Consider the following 21,157-nt stretch of genomic DNA (forward strand, 5'->3'; position numbering starts at 1 on the left):
GTTGTATGTTTGATAAAATGTTTTTTTATTGATATTAAAAATGAAAGTACATGAATTGTGCATTTCGGACGTTCTAGCGTGCAGAGGTTAAATCAATAAAATACACACAGGCTGAGTGAGCTACTGACACAGAAAAAGTTGCCATTGCTCGGCATTATATCTCTTCATATTCAGCGAAAAGAAGTGGTTGTCTTTCACGCCATTCATAAGAACACTAGAGTAGCCTGTTTGAACATTACAATAGTGAATGAATGCAGTCCTAGCAGGAAAATATAGAATAAAATAGAAAATATAATAATAATAATAATAATAATAATAATAATAATAATAATAATAATAATAATAATAATAATAATTGCACTGCCTGCTTTGTTGCACAACTGAAGTAGAATATAATTAGAGACAGGACGCAGTCTTGATAATTGAGATCTCTCTGACAGAAAGAAGATATAAAGTATTGGGTTGACTCTTCACCACAGTATGGTGAGCATCCATTAAGTCTCCCATTTCACTGGGTGATGCATGACACAATGGAGGAAGAAACTGTAATGTGGCACAGAATGACCTTGTTTCTGACATGGGCTTCAGTGGTTTGTTACAGAGAGCTGTATCATTGTGGCCAGGTACGGGTAACAACCTCAGCTAACCCTTCCACAACAACAACACAACATTATCACTTACACTCAGCAACTACTCTACTTCTCCCTTCGGAGAGCATAGATTGTTTTGTTTTTTTCCTGAGTGCTTCAGAAATGGTTCCGTATGATAGCCCTTCACCAAATGCATAATGGTTGCATGATTGGAAGATTGTGAAGGTTGAATGGCAGGCTAACAACCCTGCCCTCCCCCCACCATGCAAATACAGGTTCACACTGACGATGCATAAGATCAGGTACATTGTCCCTTACAAACAGAGAAGAAAGAAAGAAAGAAAGAAAGAAAGAAAGAAAGAAAGAAAGAAAGAAAGAAAGATAGATAGATAGATAGATAGATAGATAGATAGATAGATAGATAGATAGATAGTGCCGAGTGATGATAATATCTCCTTGATAGACAATGACCTTTAGGTGACCTTTGATGGTTGTTTGCATCATAACCTCCACCTAGGGCATTGACATGTGTAAGTCACATGTAAGCTAAACTCTAAATCTACAGCTGACTGGACATTTGTGACCTTGTGACCCAAACCAACACACGGCAATGGCACTGGCACATAGGCAAGATGCTCCTTAGAAGATCATAGGACACCATGCACAATTACAAAGACATGATTTAATGAAGGACTGATCATTTCCCCCGCCATCAATACTAAAGTGGCTTCAAAAACATAGTGGGTTTGAGTACAATCAATGTTGAACAGTTGTTTTTTTTTCCAATAATAAAAGTCACTCATTGATGCTTTCCTTTTCACAGACAACCCTGACAGGCTTCTGGAAATCCATGCAGACCAACGTATTCAGAGTATGTGCCTATTTCTGTGACATAACATGCCTAAGCAATCCAGGCTATGCTGCTGTTAAAATATTAATTTAAAGTAACTATGGCAAACAAAAAAAAGGAAAAAAAGACATTATTTTTGGTACAAAGCATCTACAAAAAAGCCTTACAACTCCAATTGGAAAACAGAGATCATACAAAATAAATCTGTCAGTTGAGCATCAGTGCTACGTATATTATTTGGACCAATTTTCAAATATATTTTATAACAAAATAAATAATGCCTTTATACAGTGCCCTTATTTGTATTTCAACAAACAAACAAAAAAGCTTGGCGGCTCATTACGCAAGATACAGCTCAGACTAAAGGAAAATAACACAACGTCCCTGGAAACTAATTATATATCTATATTTATATTTATATTTATATATATATATATATATATATATATATATAGATGTATATATATATATATTCAAGTATTTGTTTTCAGGCAAAAGCATGTGAATACTACTGATATACAATAAAAATAAAATGTTAGTTGACATTATTGCTGTTTTTTTCCCTTTGAATTGAAATTTTGTGCCTTTCTTTAGAATTGTAAAATAACATCATAACAATAACCATGGAAACAAAAAAAATGCCTAACTTGGAAAAACAGGAATGTCACGGTACCAGAAACTGACGGGGTTTTCCTTTTTTTTTTCATTGAAACATTGATATGAAAAGAAAACAGAAAAAAGACAAAATAAAATATAATCATCATTATCCCACTCGCTCTTTGTCCATGCCATGTTACTTCCTGTCAGAGCAGTCTGCAAAGCCATGGCGAACAGGAAGTACTGTCCCAGAACTGTAGTACTGTCCTAATCCAGGCGGTCCACGGTGTCCCATATGTGTCCCCACACTGCTCCCTGTGTCCGGCAGCCTCAGAGGGACGGGAGGAGCAGGGACTGGGTCTCAGGTCCCCCTTGCCGCTTGTGCTGGCAAGCTAGTGATGAGCAGCCGCTAGCACTCGCTGTGAGCCTAGAGCCTAGCAAACACAGCCCGTATCTTTTTCTCAGTGACACTTCCCCCTTGACATTGCCACTGCCAGGAGCTCCCCCATATCCTTTATTTTCCTCTTTTTTTAAAGTCACACTTTCCTTAAAACGGAAAGTTTTAATATTCATTCAAAGAAAAAAAACGTGCTTTTCAACCTCTTCTTTGAGTCCATTCCCAAAGCTAGCACCATGACATTTTTTTAAGCTACACGTTCATTGTTCATAAAAAAATAGTGCCATTTTTTTCTTTACTTTGACGTAATCCGTGGCAATGTGCAATTTTGCAGACTCTTTTCTGCTTTTTGTTTGTGATCAAAAGGTGCTGGAACAGGAATCTAATTTTACAAAATAATTCCTTACAGTGTGGAAGTCCCTTTATAGGTAGAGGTGCAAACTAATAAGAAAAAGAACTAACAGAGATTTTCTTTTTGCCTCAGGAAAAATGGTGTGGAATGGATTCTTTCATGCAAGCTGTTCTTCACGTTCAGTTGTCTTCCACAAGGATTAAAAAAAAAAAAACATTCCGCAGGGTGTCCTCTTGACACTTGCAAACCGCAGATCTCTTTCATCTTCTTTTCTCCCTTCCCTTTTCTCTTTTGCTTAAGGATCCACCTGAATTGCATTCAGCCAAATTGTTAACTTTTTGTTCGTCATTTGCGTTTGTGCCTTTTGTGTCAGTGACTGAAAGAGAGAGGGAGCGAAAGACTTCAGACAGGAAGAATGTGAAGGCATGTTTGTGTGCCGGAGGAGGGTGGGTGGGTTTGACGGGGGGCATTAGAAGGGGGCCAGGAGGTCAAGAAGTAGTGGATGAGAGCAGGGGGAGGGATTGGTGGGCTCGGACAGGGCAGGGGAGGTCAAAGAGGACTGCCACAGAAATGACGTCAGAGACAAAGCTATAATCCCCTAGTCTTTTTTTCTCCCTCCAAACTCTTGTCTGTGCAAAGGGCTGGCAGCGGGCTCATTTGTGGTTGACATAGTTGTCCGTGGTGAGCAAGACGGGAGGCAGTTTGCTGGGAAGGCTGATCAGGGGCCTGTGGAAGATAACCTGCTCCTGTGCTTTGATCTTCTCCGCCTGCCTCCGAAACTTTTTGGCCCTCAGGATGGCGGGGACACCCCTCCGGAGCCGCTGGGCCGCCTTCCTCTGCCACACCTCGTATTTGGAATACTTCACGGTCACATGCTGCTTCCTTGGGACTTCCTATTGTGGCGTGCAGACGAAAATAAAGGAAAAAGGGAAAAGAGGGAGTCAGTTCATTAGGGGTGATAAGATGCTGTGCAAGTGCATATTACAATGGAGGAAAACCATGTTTATGTTCTGAGAATATTCAGTCATTGTTGGGCCAGTTAAATGGAAATCAAATGTCATTCTTATAGCACTGAGCGTCATAACAGACTCGCCTTGCCTCTGACTTGCCCTTGTTTTGGTTTCCTTGACTGAGAGAAGCTGTCAACAAGTGCTTAGTTCAGCCTCTTTAACATACTGTCAAAGGGAAGGGCGGTCACTTGCCTCATATACATATGAGGAGCACGTCGTCGTTCACCCAACGACCCACTGAACTGACTAACCTCTGCAGACCGAATGAAACAGCACATAAACGCATTGTTATTTCAAAACCTCTATTCTTACAGGGCAAACTCTTGTAAACAGCGTTAGGTGTTGTGCTGGGCACCAGAGACTGAGACAAAGTGGGAGTGGTAGCAGCGAGGCTAGAATTTATGCGTGAGTAGCCAGTGCTCCATCTGAATGGCTTGTTTTGGTCCTGCCACTTGAAGAGTGTTTGTCCCCCTTCATTCACTTCAGGCCTGCTCAATAGGCTAAACACAGCTGGCCCTCAGAGCAGGCTGTACCCATCAACTCTCCCTGCCCAGACAAACTAGGGACATGTCCCAACTAATTCCCTAGCAGCCTATTTATTGCATTTCAGACAGAAAGTCCATTACTTTCCATTTTGACATTTGCAGTACTTATTCAGTTACAATCGCCAGCAATCTCACTACACCGACACTGATTTTCTAACAAGTCAAAGCAGAAACATTATAAACATCTTTCTCTTCTTGTCTAAGAGGGCTGAAGGGATTTTAAGAGGTCTGGAAAGCAGCCACTGCTCAGTCTTGTGACCGCAGTAAAAAAACCTGAAACGCTTTGACGATTCCCTTCATGTTCGTGACATATTTCGGAGAGGCTCCGCTGGCCAGGTCAGGTGTTTTTGACCATGCAGAATTAAAAATGCATGCCAGTTTTGGAGAGCTTGCTGTTCCGTAACTAATTATCACACACTCAGAACACAGTTTTGTTACGGACCGGCAGCCTCCACCATCTCACAGACTTTCTCTCTTTCTCTCTCTCACACACACACTCAAGCCTGTGAGTATGACTCTGCCTTTTCCTGAATGCAATGTGCTGTGACTGTCTTGATGTTTTCCACAACGATCAGCATTTTGCATGGAAGGTAACTGCTTACCAGTGACCATTTAACTAGATAAACCTGTCTATGGGTTTCAGTCTGTACTTTGTGTCAGGGACATAGGGGCAACGCTCAGAGGTGAATAGAGGCGAAGGTGATGGGAAGACAGATAGGGACGAGGATTAGCATTGTTTCCCACACTGGTGTGTGTGGTTGTTGTTGTTGTTGTTGTACTTGAGATGTACCTGTTTTAGTGCGGGCATCACGGGTATGACCTGTAGAGAGGTGGCCGACACGTCCCTTTCGGACTTGGCGGGTTTGGCACAGTACTGCTCCAGCAGGTTGAGGTCACAGCTACGGAAACAACATTCCTCTACGATCCCACGGTTCTGGGGGCGCCGGTTGCTACCCCTGCTGGTTGGCCTACCTGAGGAGAAACAAAAGTGAGGGATAAAAGAAGGCAAGGTTAAGGTATGGGGACACAACACTGGCATCAGTAACGATTCTAGGTTGTTTTTGCAGGATTACTTCGACAATCATAGCAGTCCACAGAGTAAAGAGGATAAAAGGAAATCTATGACCAACAGCAACAAATCTTTTTGTTTGTAGAGGATAATCTGATTAAGGCTATCTGGAAGTCCTTTAATGAGTGAATACACAAGTAAACATGCTGTGCTGTAGACGCTAAAAGAGAGCGACAGAGCACTAAGCTCTCAGACAGACCTTTGGGTGAGCAAATACATAAAATGGAAACTCTTCTGTGACCTTGTCCTTTGTCAAGTCAGCAGAGATAAAGAGGATGAGGAGGGAGAGAGAGGGGAGGGGCAGGGAGGTAGAGAAAACAGGGATCAGTGCAGAGAGAGGGTGTGTGAAGGTTCAAAACAGAGGGAAAGAATGCAAAACAAAAGGGAAAGAGAATAAAGACGTTAGAGTGGAAGGTATAGAAGAATAAGGTGAGGGGGGTGGACGGTTAGAATGTTGCACAGGGGGAACACTATTCGCGATCAATAAAGGCCTTGTTTGAAGTCCTGCGCCCCACACAATGTTGGAGAAATCTCATGAGAGGGGAAGCTAGATCTGATTGCAGGAAGAGGAACATGAGAGAGAGAGGGGGGGAGAGGGAGAGAAGGCAAAGAGGAGGAGGGAGCACATCTATGTTGGCCCAAATTGGATAATGATCATTGTGATTGGAGAGGAGCTTCTGTGGCAAGCAGCACACAAAGAAACTGCCTGTCTCTCAAAGGTGAAAAGCAGTGGGTGGGATATGGATAACCCCCCCCCCCCATTAAAAAAGTAAAAAGTATTTCCTCTGTTGCAGAGATCAGAGGAAGGTGAATTTATGTTTGTCACAAACACTGCATACTGAGCAAACAGAAGCTTATCCATTTGAGGATTAACAGCTACCACAATGCATTCACATAATGCGTTACAGCTATTCCCATCATCACTACAATGGAAGCAATGATCAGAGTTGATGTTACTGATCTTTCCTCCTAACCTGACATCACCCTCTCTCTCTCTCTCTCTCTCTCTCCACCCCCCTCGGGCTCATCAGTGTGGTCGCCTGGCCTGGGAACACTGGTGCTGAGGTGACTGGTATGCCTCTTGGGGTGCTATTACTTTACTGGTAAACAAGCGGCCCATTGTGTCGCGCTGAGTCGTGTGTGCCTTCACAGCTCGTCGGCCTTTCATATGCAATGAGAGGTAGGGCAGAATGCGCACACTCAGCAGAGCAGCCTGGACGAGGTCTTGAGACACACAGCTGGCTGTAATCTCCTTCTCACTCTCTTTCTGCCTGCCTCTCAGTCAGTATGTGTGTGTGTGTGTGTGTGTGCGCGCGCGTGCGTGTCTGTGCGTGAGAAAGAAAAATACCAAACACGCATAGCACGCATATGTGTGCGAAGGAACAACAGAGGGAGAATAAAGAGCGAATCAACATTGACGCAGCTCATCGTGCAAACTTTGTAAACCTACTGAAATAGAAGCCTCTGTCTTCACAGACAAACTGCAGCGCATCCACCAGCTCCCCCCCACACAGCGTCTCTGCCGAGGCCATTTCCACAACGTAGAGCGTCAGGGCCAGTGCAAACAGCAGCGCACGACTGGACGAAGACATCTTTTTGACCTGCAGACAAAAAAAAATAAAACCACAATGCAGAATAAAGCATCGGCTCCACAAATACAACCACACATTTCAAGAGTGATGACACAAAATGTTTTTTTCCTCTTTTTTTCTTTTTCTTTCTTTCTTCCTTTTTTTTTTTTTTTAGAAATTGTCAGATGACAGCCAGATGTTGCCTTTCACAGGATCCAATCTTACGCATTCACATTTGCACGCTTGTTTAAGTCGCACGACTCCCAGTGTAAAACGCTGTTTCTATGCATTGACCTACTAACTCAGAAAAAAAAGCCTATTACGTGAGACAAATGATGCCAAATGAGCACCCCCCCCCCCCCCCCCCCCGGATAGTTATCTCCCGCTGTCACCATGGCGCACCTGAGAGAAGTGCTTATTCTGGAGGAAAAAAAGTAGACGCTATCTCTGGCTTCACACCCTTACACAACTCTCCAGAAGTTGCTAGACTGGCTGCTCGATAGTTAACTATCTGAAAAACTAGACTCAGCATATATTTTCCCCTTGCTCACCCTATAAGCGAGCTCACTGACCCTCAGAACCTACCGCCCCCTATCTGCCGGCAAAAAAGACCAGCTGTTCGCTCCAAGTCCAGCGAACGGCGCACCATCCAGACAGAGAAGAATAGAATACGTCTCAACTCTTTTCTTCTATACAATCGGGGGGAAAAACCTGTTGCACAGATGCCTCAAAGCTTCTTGCGCTCTTCGGTTCATGTACGCATCTTGAACTTTCTCTGTTGCATGCAAATGAAAGAGATGTCCGGTTGCTCAAATTGCACAAAAAGAAAATTATGCGAGCAATGCATCAGCTCAGCCCGAGGCGGTTTTCTCACTTACAAAGCCAAGAGGATATCGCTACAACCATTCCCCAGAGGTCTTTCAGTACACGCACAGCACAACTGCAGAGAATAAAACTATTCGTTCCCTCTGGTTACCTTCATTCTGCTGCTCTCCGCTCTCCGGCAGGTGTGGCAAAGTGAGTGTTGTCCGTGTCTTTGCTGGGTCTCCATGTCAGATGGCAGTAGTCAAAACGTCGGGGGGTTATTTGGTTGGAGGGATTGCAGGTGAGTTAGTTTCCCAGTTGGTGAGGCTATAGAGATGATGTGTGACACGCTGTCCCAAAGACCAGGCGACAGGCAAAACTTCTCAGGGAGAAGTATTATATACTAAAACACGCCCCTTACACCCACACCCCACCCCCTCGCTCCTCCTCTTCACGGCTGGTGAAAAAAAATGGTCCAGAGACGTTTTATGGAAAAGTGCTTAAAGGGAGAAAAAGTAATGGGGGAAAGAGAGGGAGAGAGAGTGAGAGTCACAAAATATGGAACAATTCCATAGGCATTTTCCACGTTTACGCACTGTAACCTACAATCACAATGTTTACACACAGGACGCAGACTGAACAAGAACGTAATTCCTCAGACTCCAAGAAAAATGTCAATGTCTCCGCCCTGCTGTAATTAAGATTAACATTCAGAGTGAAAGCGATGTGGCCAAGGTCTGCGGCTTTCCTCTGACTCAGGTGTGGATGTAGTCACCAGGGTCAAATGTGACTGACAATGGAGTGAAGGTCGATTACTAAGGTTATCCTCCCTGATGGAAGTAGCCCATAGACTGGGGTTGATACAGAGGAGGAGAAGGATGCATCAGTGACTTTCAGTGACCGATACAGAAATATATGATCTGGAAGCTTCAAGTCACCATGAATGCAACATCATATGATGGAGAGTCAGTGACAAAAGTCTGGTAGAAAAAAACTGGCTGCTCACAAACAAAAAAAAAACAAAAACAAAAACAAAAAAACAGAAAAAAAACGGATAACAACAACAACAACAACAACAATAATTATTATTATTATAAATGAATCCATGCATCACTTTATTTTAGATGACAGATGAACACACTCTGTCCTGTCCAGCTGTAAAACCTCATCCAGATGTTACATAGGCAAAGAGACTGCATACATCAAGCTGTGAAATATGATTTTATATATTTGCAAGCACACTCACTTTTCTTTTTCTTGATAAAACTGAGGTTTCCCTTATGTAAGTGTAGCTTCTGCAGAAGGTAAGAAAGTGGTCATGTCTTCAGACACAGACTGACACCTAGTGGTCCTAGTGGTGAACCTCCATTTGTTTGTCTCACAGCTTTCAGCAGGTTGGAGGGGCTGCTTTGTGTGTTTGACTGCTGGTCAGCTCCTTTACCTGACCAGCAGGGAGGTCTGCCTGGACAAAGTCCCTCTTTTATTTGGAATTTAACATTGTTCCATTGTGTCATTACCCAGGGACAGTTAGTTGTCCCAAATAGCATGTATGCTTTGGTATATGTGAGCCAATGTAGGACTCTGTACTATTTACATAGATGGTGGTCACACATCAACACATTTTTTCAGTGTAAGTGTTACCTGTATTTGATTTCATTGTCTGGATTCTTAAAGCTCACTTCTCAGTGAGTGCATTTTGCCATTCATATTTTATAAGCTTGTTTTCAACATCAAATAACATTGCAAAACTGCCTGTTGAGGTTAAAGGCAGGAGGAGAGAATTAAGAAGATTTAGTCCTTTAATAAGCTCAATAAAAATCTGCTGTGATTTTAAGGCCAGGCAGGTACAACCTGCTGGACTGCCCCCTCTTGTGGCAGAGAAATGTAAAATGCTGTGTAGTCAAGCATCATTGAATGAGCGATTTCTGTTTCTCCTGTCAGACCTGAGAGGATAAGAGTATCATAGAGAATTACAGGTAATTATATACAAACAAGACAGCAAACACTATAATGTTAATTTGCACGTCTTTAATATTTGACAGTCTTTTTACTGAAGCAGTAATCAACAGTTCATAACATGGAAAGTATGCTTTAGTATTTCTTTTATTATGCATTTGCATTGCAAGACAAAACAGCATGAAACCAAATAAATCAGCAAATTTAGAGGCAATACTCAAATACTGAATTCATATATTTGTAAACAAAGTCTTTAGCACAGCAGAGATAGATGTTTTTCTAAATAAAATAAATATGATTTAAATATATTCTTTTTTATACCATTATGTTTCTTTGATTTTAAAATAATTATACCATACCCATTTAGTTTTATTCTAATACATTCATTATCATAGTTCCCTTTGATTTTGGTTCAAATTTTGACATAATACTCAAACAGCACAAATTTGCTTTAAAAGCATGAATGGCCCAGTCAGTAAAACCCCATCATTTCACAAAAAAGGATCCACACCCAGCGAGGCGTTATAACATCTTTGGAAACTTTGCCTTGCGCTGCGTATTGAGGTTTTAACGGTTGCAACCCTGTCGGCCAAACAGCCACAGCCACAACAAGCAACGACTCGTCAGAAACAGCATCATACTGGAGGTACAGCACAGAGAGATGAACACACTGGTCTTGTTTACACGTCAGACGTTGCGGAGCACAGTGGAGAGAAGAAGCAAACGACAGCAGGGGTGGTCACGGACTGGGAGGGGTTGGGGTGAGGGGCATCATCATGACAAAACGCTGAGAGCATCTGTCAGCATCTTAAGCTCATCCTTCACCCACTCCAGGCCTCCCTGGATCTTCAGCGGGTTGTCTAGGACCTCGACACTGTTGGTGTAGGGATCGAACCTCACTGAGAAGGGACGCTTGATGCCGGCTACGTATGTCCTGCTCGAAGATATGGAGAGGTCAGAAAACAAAAAGTATGATCTCAAGAGCACAAAGGTGAGGTTGTCTTTCTGCTCCACATGTACACAAATGTGTGCACTGAAGCTGCCCTGTCTGAGAATTGTAAACCCAAATATTTCACTTGGCAACAAGAAACTTCCTTTTAACTGACTAGAAAAAATTTCCCCTGTTGTAGTTTTGCTTGCTCCATATAGAGACTGGGATATCCTGTTCATATCAGCACCACATAAGAAATACACTCCCATATAATGATATCCATACTATACTCTCTTTCATATTTACTATGCTAGGGCTGCACAAACATTCCCATGCTGATATTTTCTCATCCAGTGTGGCAGGGATGTCATGTGCTATATTCTACTGGAGACAAAATACTGTCAAAACACTCACTAAAGCTACTTGTTTTGCAGGGCAACATTTGATGTGTTTGCCAAATCAAACTCCAGCATTTTGCCTTGGTAAGAAACACTACATTAGTAACAGCTGTCTTCTGGCTGATATGGCTGACCTACAAAAGTTTGTGGCCTTAGGGGTTGGCTGGCTGTTCTCTGACCTTGTCCTTACATAACCCCTCTCCTTTTTGTTTTTTTCCTCCTTCTGTCGCTGTATGTTTTTGTGTATTTGAATGTGTGGATCCAAAGATGAAATTACCTGAATTTCTCCTTGGCGTCCGAAAAGCTCTCAGAAACAAAGTAGACAGGCTGGTACGTCTGGTCTTGATAGGGCTGCACCGCCGCAGCCTCTGGATCGAACTCCCTTGTCTCTGGTTCGTCAGACAGAGAGTGCTGGATGCCAGTTAAAAGAGAAGGATGGAGAATTAGCTGACGGCTCAGTTTGGCTTCAGCTCTTGTGCTTTCTCATCCAGAGAACGATTAAAACATTAAGCAGAGACCAGAGGAAACATGCCGGAACGCACCACAAGCTCTCCATAAGAGGAGAGCAGTCCAGCGCCATAAGCCTTCACCTCACCATTCTGTTTACATAGGCCATACTCGACGGTAAACCAGTACAGCTGATGGGAAAAAGCATAATTAGAATGTTTTTTTAAGAAAAAGAATTACTCAATTCATTATTTTTATTTTAGAAAAGGGACTGTACAAAAAAGAGGGGAGGTGGTCAGAAAAGGGTAAGGGTTATATATCTCTTCTATTGGCAGAAGGGAGGGTAGTCTGGATGTTCTGGCAAAGAGGGGGAGAGTCTTTAGTTTTTTGTCGCTCCAGATTTACATATTGCTTCTTTGTTTTCTAGCAAAATTCACAGAAAAACAAAAAAAACACGAATAATTCAATGAAAAACCTTTCATATCCAGAGCATGATCCTCGTGTGCACCAAAATTTGTGTTTTGCTGTATAGAACAGACAATTATGTCTTGTATCTGGGATTTATTTTGCACTTAATTTAATCTTGTAGTGTGGTGTCAGTTTTTTTCTTTTGATTTCTTTTTTTTATTTAAATGTGTTTTAAAAGTCATAACTTTTAGCACCTCATTCCACCTCAGTAAATTTTGCACAGTCCCTAAGTATTATTGGTGTTGGAGGACAAGAGTCTTACTGTGGACAATTTCTCAATATCTTCATCTGAAGCCCCAAGTGATGCCAGACCAAGGTTCTGCAACAAATAATTGTGATCAGAACATGACAGCACAAGATGGGAACTAATAATCTGGAAATCTGCAAGATCCTCTGACATTAACCTGTGAAAACTGGGCAAAGGTGCGATCGGCCAACATGGGGACGTGGCCCAAAAGTTCATGGACACAGTCACTGAGGAGAAAGAGAAAGAGAGAAATTCAGCTGTGACCAGATTTAATCCAAACTGAAATCTCTGCACAGATAGATTTAACTAAACACAGACTCTGCGATCACAAATTGGCAGTTCAATCTGGTTGGATTACAACACAATAGTTACAGAGAGGAAAACAATTCCATGCCCAGTGTGAAAGGGGGAAAAGTGAAGACAGAAGTTCATTTTCATACAGATAGCCCAAAATTTGAAAGAAAGAAAGAAAGAAAGAAAGAAAAAAAAAAAGAAACCATAAATTTAGACTTGGTTGGGTTATTTACACCAAAAAATGAGAATCCTTATGTATAGAACAGCTTTATCTGTTTATTGCAATGCAATAAATTAATTTTTCTTTCATTCATTTTCACAGTCCGACAGTATTTTTTCCTTGCTTATGGAGGTTTACTTGATGCACTGGGTGCACACAGATTTACATGAGGAGAAAAGCAAGAGGAGTCACAGGTGTACTCACGGCTCCGGTGAGTGCATAGGAGAGGAGGCGTGTCGGATGTACTGGGTGCACTGGAACACCCGGAATGCCAAACTGGCCAGGAAATCTCTAGCTGAGAGCAGACCTGCCACGGGACGCAGCTGGAACCCTGTACGCTCTGTATGTGTGTGTGTTCAGAGGAGAGATAAAGAGATGGAGAGGGAAAATCCAACCTTGGGCTGAAGAAAAGTGTATTCACTGAACATTTGTTCCAATCTGAGAGATTACTTATTGTGTCTTTCATTGTTTCTTTACCTATAAGGAAGCGTGACACGTCTTCCAACTGGGGTATGTTGTCTGGACTGTACCCACAATGCCTTTCCAGCAGGCGGAAGGCCTCAAGGTATTCAGTGCAGGCATGGGTGGTATACAAGTCCCTCAGAGTTGAGTAGACTTCCCGCCTGATTGGGAATATAATTACATAAAAATTTAGATTTATTCTTTCAAGCAAAATATGCCTTATGTCCTTCTAGAGTATAAGAAAAGGATGGGCACTACTGAAAAATGAATAACCATAAAATCCACTGTAAATATCCTGAGATGACTTTTCCTTTTGCTGGAACTGTCCAACCAAAATGAACAATTCAAGTGAAAATCCACTGGCTTGTGAACTCTTCCTGTCACATCATTTGTTCCCAGTCAATTGATACATTTTGCACTCAGGTGAGCTCAAGCTGCCACATCTGACTCACAGTGACTCTATCTGTAACTAATTTGCCAAAAAGAAAGACAAACCAAACCCAAACTGTCTCAGATATGAGATGAAACTGACTCAGAGGGTGGTGAAAGGACACAGCAATGTTCTGATACTGAAACAGCAGGAAGGCCAAACTGGTTGTTTGAAGTGGCAATTTGTATTCTGAGTACATTTTGATTTTATGCTCTTCAGCCTTCACATGTACATCATATATTAACAGCACTGAAAATAAGCATGCAAGCAGCCCTTACCATGTGCCAATCTCCTCCTCTGTGTATTCCACTCTGGGAATCGGCTCCCCACTGAGGATAAACATATATTCAACTCAATCAAGTAATCAAGTTTTCGTTTTCTGTTTTTTTTTCACATGGATGTCAGTGCAGTTTTAAGGCAAAAGATTGTATCTCACTGTCTGTATCTGAAGGCAATGTCACCAATCATCCTCCTCCTCTGTCTGTAGGAAGGGTCTGTGTAGCCCTATTCAAATCAAATATATCCAACGCTGATCACATTTTCTGTGTCATGACATATTGGTCCAACAGCATAACCAGCCAAGCAATGACAATCATTTTCCCATCATACACGCTGCTGGCAGAGTTACTTACAGGATGGTCTTGATCTAAGTCTGGATCAAATTTTGTGACCAGATGATGGCATCTGTCCAAATCTGCTATTTTCTTTGGGAACCAATGAACTAAGAGAGAAAAAGAGGGGAAGTTGAGCTGTACTGTTTTTGTGGTTACATCTGCAAAACATAACATTTCACAATTATTCTGTAAAAAGCAGTGAAAGGGTGCTACATTTGACTTCTTTGGTGGTTTTAACGTCCTCCGCATTCCTCTTGATGGAGCTGATGAGAGTACTGACGTCTGAGAGGTGCACCTCACAGCGGACAAAGTACTCCAGGCCTTCTAGGCTGTCCCTGAGCTTTCGGCACGGCCGTGTCTCCAAATGGTGAATCTTAGCTTCAAATGTCTGAAATACAATCAACACACTGAAATGTACTGGCTCACATTCAAAATATGACAAAGGTGGGACACAGTATTTGATATGGAGAGGTGCACACTAAGATCTTAATTTCTGACACAAGCTAGCCCGTATAAAATGTGGAACAGTTTCTTTGATTTGAAAGTATTTTTAAAAACTGCATGAAGATGACAAGAAAAAATATGCACAATTTTGTATATTAGCAAGCTCAACACTTCATTAATGCAAAAAGCTTGTTATAATGCATAAAGCAGTAGGAAACATCTTGAATAAAAAAATATTTCAAAAATGCAGCTAAGCTTCCTAGTAGAGCAGATGCCCCACAAAAGAGTTATCACAATTTTTGTATTGTATCTAAAGAGACTATAGACATCATCATCACTTGTAGATGACCGAGATTTCACTGTCCAGAAAATGAAATACACTTGGCTACAGTATATCATGACCAATATAACATGATGATGATATGTAATGATATAATGTGAATCTACATCAGAACCTTCCTACCACTTTCTGATAAGGCAGCCTTCATTGAGCAACTTTGAATTGTAACGAACGCGTTTATTTATGTTAAGAAAACAGTTACTAAGTCTTTACCTATCAGCCATTGGTAGAACATATAGAAAAACACCTCTGACTTCTTGCCTCACGGAAAAGGGCTGCAGATGATATGATCCAAAATGTATTTAGGCTATACTGACAACACTGAGGGTGTATCAGAAAGTGAGAAACCAATGAACCAGTGCACATATTAATAATTCACCAACATGTTAATATATTAATATATATATATATACCAGCATTTGTAACTGCACTCTTCTCAAATATAAGGAACAAACTAAACACCAGCCAGCGGGAATTTAAACAACCTAGTAACCTCAAATTTATAAACCATAAATCCTATATAAAGAGTTTTTTAAACTAAAACTGTTAAATACACAGATTTGCAATTCACTGTAACTTATGACAAACGCATCTCTAGTCGTTCGTTAAGATCTATTGTGATACCAACCTCGAAAACTTTCAGTGTCCGCGACAGCGCAGGTGTCTTGGAGTTCCTTAACGTGAAGAAGAGGTTGAGAAGAGCTTTTCCATCGTCTTCCTCAAACACGATCTGTTCACTGGCCTCTGCAGCCTCTGCCGCTGCAGCGGCGGCTTCTCTCTCCTTGCGCGCATCTTCGATCAAGCTTTGCCTTCTACCGACGAATCTTGGAGACTGTTCAAAAAAAGAGAGAGAATTCAGAGTCCGGTGGTGCTGCAAAATTTCTTGATTGTACTCACTGACAGAGCACACCGACACAACGACAGAGCAAGGTAACTGTTGGGCTTTTCTTACCTTTTGGACATCTCTTTGGATAATTGATGGGAGCGCTTTACATCTCCAAATGCGCATTAGAACGGCAATGCAGTCAAGGTAAACCTACGACATAGCTAAGACTGAGTAGCTGCCACAGCACACATTCATGCTAGTGTTAAACTACGGTAAACTACGGAATGCTTTTTCTCTATATAGATACGATCTTTTGCACATCAGGCACCGCCGCTGTGCGTAATGGTCACCTCGCCAAGCTCTCCGTGCGCAACGCAACAATTTCTAATGTTTTCTGAATATGATTTAGACAAATCACCGAAAACACAATTACAGACAGAAGATTGTACACCAATTTACAAAACGAAACTTGGGTGGTATTTCTTACCGTGATGGAGTCAGACCTCTCCAGCTCGGATGCTGCTCTGCGAATGCTTTTTGTGGAGGACGTGGAGCTGCTTGAAAGGGGCATCTTCGGGCTCAAAAGTCTTCTTCTGTATTATCTGTCAAAGTGTAACTGAAGTGACGGTGTAGCTGTGGCGCTCTCTAGACCTCTCAGGCTGTGCCGTGCGCCCAGAGCCTTTCTCCTGTTTTTTTTCTCAGACAGGTTCTTTCTTTTTATGGGGTCATTTGTTTGCAGTTTCTGACGTCAAACACGCCAATCTCCCTCTAATCTATCAGTCACATCCTAACTTGTTGCCGCCTTTTTACAGTATGTATGACCTTTCGTAAACCACATAGAAACACAGTGAATTTATGTTTGAAGCAATATATTCCTAATGTTTGGCACATTTTCATTGGTCATCAAAAATGCAGTGTTGAAATTACAACATAATTAACATTTTTAAATACATTAGTTAGTTGTCTGTTATGCAACTATATATATATATATATATATATATATATATATATATATATTAATAATTAATATTTTTTTCATATTGTTTTGCAGCTTACTTGATCAACATTTACATATGTAAACTGAAGTTTTGTTGGTACAAACTGCTGGATATATTGTGGTCAGCTTTAGACAATAATCAAAGCTTTCACCTCAGGGCTTTACATAAAGGTTAAACCAGAGAAAAGTCAACTGTGGAAAATTAAGTCACTTTATCAGTTCAATCCAATCTCCACAGATCCTCACAAATTAGATTTGATTGTGGAAAAACACACACACAGTCTCTCTCTCTCTCTCTCAATGAGGAGAGCGAGAACAACACATTGTTTTCCTGTTTGGTCCACAGTGTCTGTTTCTTACCTCAGCAACAAGCACATCAAGTGAATCTGTGCCGCGTTTGGCTGAGGGACTTTGTCCACAATCACATGTATGGTGCCCACAAATGTATATGGTGCCCACGGGCAAGCAGAGGTAAAAGGATTATCTGTGGACCTCTGGCCACATGCTGCCACAACAGCAACCTTGCGAGAGTGCAGAGAAGACAAACGGCCCCCAGTGTGACTCTTCCTCCAACCTGAACAGGCCAGCTGAAAATGCTAAAGAGCACTGATGTAGCCCCGGGCACAGACGAAGGCAGTTCCTTCTTTTATTGGGTGGGGATGCCAGAGTGAGTATGAAGAAAGAAAGATAAAACAAACAGACAATAGGATAGAAAATCACCTTTCCACCTTCTTTAAGCCTATTATCCACATGGAAACAGAATAAGCTGGTATATCTTTAGAAATGATGCTTTACTCTCTTTATTTTGACCTTTTTTGAAAGTGATACAACATAAAAGCAACAGGCGGAAGCTTGACATTTATCCAGAGATAGGAACAATTATCAGTTTTATGGTTTGTTCCATCCACGTCTTTGAAGTAGTTTATTATTTTTTTAAAAGCAATCAGGCATCTTACAAATGACTCCTGGGGTTGATGTAGATGATACAAGACAGAAAATTTAAATTACACGCTGCCATAATAACTCACAAGTTATTGAGGTTCCCCAGACAATGACATGTTAAAACATCCAGAAAACATTTTCCATTTAAAAATACATCTCATCTCTGAAAAAATAACATCAGTTTTGACATAATTGTGTATCTTTGCTAAGTGAGTACAGGAAAAAAGAATACTGATAAAAAAACCAACAAAAAACAAAAAACAATTGTATTCCAAACCTCAAGAGACTTAATGATTGTTCAGCAGCCCACCAGATTTTGTGTCTGTGGAGCTACAGGCTGAATCAGGATCAAGATAAACTGCTATCCTCCTTCTCCTCCCTCCAAATGTCTGCTTTCCTGTGTCAGCCCAGTTTATCAAGACCACGACCTATTACTGGTTATTTGCAATTGCCCAGAGAAAAAGCTTCCCTGATCTGCCCTTGCCTTTACTTTTACTGTGCCAAAGAAAACCTGGCTCAGATGAACAGAATATCCAACCCCTAAATTACCCTTCAGACATGTTTTAAAGTGTGCAAAAATACTCTGCTATGATTAATATTTTGTTTAACATGGTTTTCCCTCATAAAAAGTAAAAAAAAAACAAAACAAACAAAAAAAACAATATGCCCTGCTCACCACCACTGCTAGGTTGAACGGTGAAAGAGCAGCATGCATCAAGATGGCTACCGTAAGAGGAAACATTGGAGAGATTCAGCCATATACATTTTAGCCTCAATCAGATGAAGAGCATGTTGTGCACCAAAATCACAGACTAGCATCTTCATGTTGTTTGTTAGCTTGCTAGCTTGTAACTGGCAGGGATGGACACAGTGTTAATGGTTTTGCTAATGCAAACTCTCACTCTCTGTACTGACAAGTACGCTCTATGCTGGAGGTTTCAGATTTCGTTTGCTGCACCCCACAAGTTGACAGGATAGATATGTGACGCATGAAACTCAGTCTGAATCTATGTGTTTGAGATTGTTACTGGTACACAGCAATTCCTAGGTAGAAATACTCAGCCATCGTGAGTATTTCACTCACGATATGTCTTGTGTCATATTTTTAAAAAACAACATATTGACATGTTTTCATTGGATGGGGTCCTTAATGATAAAAGGCGGTGTTAGTCCAGTGTTGTGGGCATACATAAATGCAAGTTGATAAAACTTGCAGAGTAGCATTTATTACATTCATTCACGTGGGGTTATAATAATGTCCCAGGACTGCTTTAGCTCTCTGTTGTCAGGAAGCCACAGCACCTCATGACTCCATGTAATCCTGTAATGAGTGTTGATCAACAGTCCAAAACCCAAGTATCAAATTAAAAGTGATAAATAAATAAATAAATAGTAGCAAATCCTCACATTTAAGAAGCTGGGACCAGAACATTTTTTACATTTTACATTTTAAACTGGAAAGTAAAGCACATCAATCACATTATCAAAACTAGTAATCAGTTAACCAACTAATCATTTCTGCTCTAATGATTTGCAGAATCTTAACACTAAATACAAGAAAATTCAGTTTTTGAAATTCTGAATTTTATATTACTACAATTTAAAAAAAACAGTGTCACATTTTGTAGGAGACATACAGAAAATCCTACTGGCTATGTACCCAGGTATTAAGCAGGGCAGGAGTAAAGGGACATGTGATTTAAATTTCAAAGTAAGTGCCTAATCTTTCTTCATGAGAAAGATTTGAAAGTGGTGGAAGTGAATTATCTTCATAAACGATTGGTTGATGAGTTTAAGGTTTAGTAGTTGTAAGGTAGACACTCTCTTACTTGACTCTTGCTGTGGTGTACAGAAGTTCAGCTGTGGATGGACTGCAAAGTCCTGTCTGTCTGTATGTAGTTAGGCTGACTCATCGTCACCACCAAGCTGACCCCTGTCATTGCTCATACCAGGAACTGAGGCCACCTTTTGTTAGAAATGTTGCACTTGAAGAGGTGATATCTCTCTGCCATTCATCCAGTGCTTATCCAATTCCATCTTCTTTTCTGGAAGTGTCGGACATGCCCACAAATGACACCAGGATGATAATTATTATAATTATGTATTGATTCAGCGGCAGCATTGTGGCATTGTGAGTGTCAGCTTTTCCCTGCATAATTGTGGGACTTCAGACGGGCTAATTGCAGCTAACACGACCAGCTGGGCTATTATTCATCATCCCCCACATTTCTTTTCTCTCTTTTGCTGCTGAACAATGACGGTCACCTTTGTGGGGGTCATTAGACTCATCCAGTTGATGAAGAGAAGAGGAAACACAAAATAAATGTCCTATTAATTGCAATAATGTTGGGTAAACAGTTTCAAAATGAACATATCAGCTTGTAGTGCTTGGTGCATGACACAAACTTGTGTGTGTGTATATGTGTAGAGACGGGCGTACATGTGTGTCATGGCTGTTCTGTCTGCCTGTTGAGAGGGAACTTTGCAAATGTGATGTTTGAGCTAACTATATGATGATGATTAAGTATGATTGATTGTCTCTTGTGATTAAGATCAAACGTATTGCTCTTAACTTAGTACCTCATTGTGTACATACTGTACATACACATCCATAGTGACTGATTAATGTCTTGTTTGCTTTCCAAGTCACAACTTGTGGTTTATTTGCAGTTTGAAAATAATGTATCTAAGGTTAAAATTTAGCTAAAGTTCAAATGAAAACACATTTCATGTTTTTGTCACACTGTTTACATTTGATCTGGTCAGTTTTGGTTTCACATTGCAATTTTGTGAAGTACAGACCTTTCATGACATACCTGTGTCCTGTCATCATCACCGATGTGTGTCGTGCTTGACTTTGATTAGTTTACAGATGGGTGTGCATCCTACATTGGTGTGTTGTCAGTTCAACTAATTCAACTAATAACTTCTAACTTTCAACAGTTTTATGTGATTTTTCAAGCTGACTTTTGATTTAATTGTTGGACCAAATTACAGTTAAATATTTAGTCTCCCCCCACTAATTTTTACTTCTCTTCCGGTTATTTTTCTTCTTCTACTGGTTAACGGGTGACAAGCCTGCCTCAATGTCTTGTAATTCGTCGGAAACGTCCAAACCATCCAAAAAGTGTTAACCAACTGAACCGCTGTTGAGCGTGATCTGGACCGAGACTACCTCTTTTGGTCAGACCAGATTTTTGCAAGCAAAGTAGGTGTGAAAGCACCCTAAGAAAGACAAGCCACAAAATGTATTGAGTTCTCATAAAACATATATAACACATACATTAAACAAATATCATATATTATGGCCTTCAAAGTCTTCAACCCAACCCAGTTGAAAATCTATGAGATTTTTT

At 41.0% G+C, this 21,157-nt stretch overlaps 2 protein-coding genes across 2 annotated transcripts; both read right to left on the bottom strand.

The window, feature by feature from the left end:
* Positions 1–1,252: 1,252 nt before the first annotated feature.
* On the bottom strand, positions 1,253–8,165 carry igf2b (insulin-like growth factor 2b). The gene is made up of 4 exons (XM_051073462.1): positions 7,958–8,165; positions 6,857–7,011; positions 5,132–5,309; positions 1,253–3,679 (listed from the first exon to the last, which is right to left on the bottom strand). The coding sequence occupies exons 1-4, from the start codon at positions 8,030–8,032 to the stop codon at positions 3,440–3,442; spliced, it is 648 nt and encodes a 215-aa protein (XP_050929419.1). The 5' UTR covers positions 8,033–8,165; the 3' UTR covers positions 1,253–3,439.
* A 1,633-nt stretch (positions 8,166–9,798) lies between these two features.
* On the bottom strand, positions 9,799–16,566 carry th (tyrosine hydroxylase). Its single transcript, XM_018664156.2, has 13 exons — positions 16,350–16,566; positions 15,665–15,868; positions 14,466–14,640; positions 14,271–14,359; positions 14,075–14,142; positions 13,917–13,967; positions 13,224–13,369; positions 12,951–13,086; positions 12,390–12,459; positions 12,248–12,304; positions 11,613–11,708; positions 11,348–11,481; positions 9,799–10,675 (listed from the first exon to the last, which is right to left on the bottom strand). The coding sequence occupies exons 1-13, from the start codon at positions 16,431–16,433 to the stop codon at positions 10,516–10,518; spliced, it is 1,470 nt and encodes a 489-aa protein (XP_018519672.1). The 5' UTR covers positions 16,434–16,566; the 3' UTR covers positions 9,799–10,515.
* Between the last annotated feature and the right edge of the window lie 4,591 nt (positions 16,567–21,157).

This window comes from Lates calcarifer, linkage group LG10, assembly GCF_001640805.2.
Source record: "Lates calcarifer isolate ASB-BC8 linkage group LG10, TLL_Latcal_v3, whole genome shotgun sequence".
Classification (NCBI taxonomy): domain Eukaryota; kingdom Metazoa; phylum Chordata; class Actinopteri; family Centropomidae; genus Lates; species Lates calcarifer.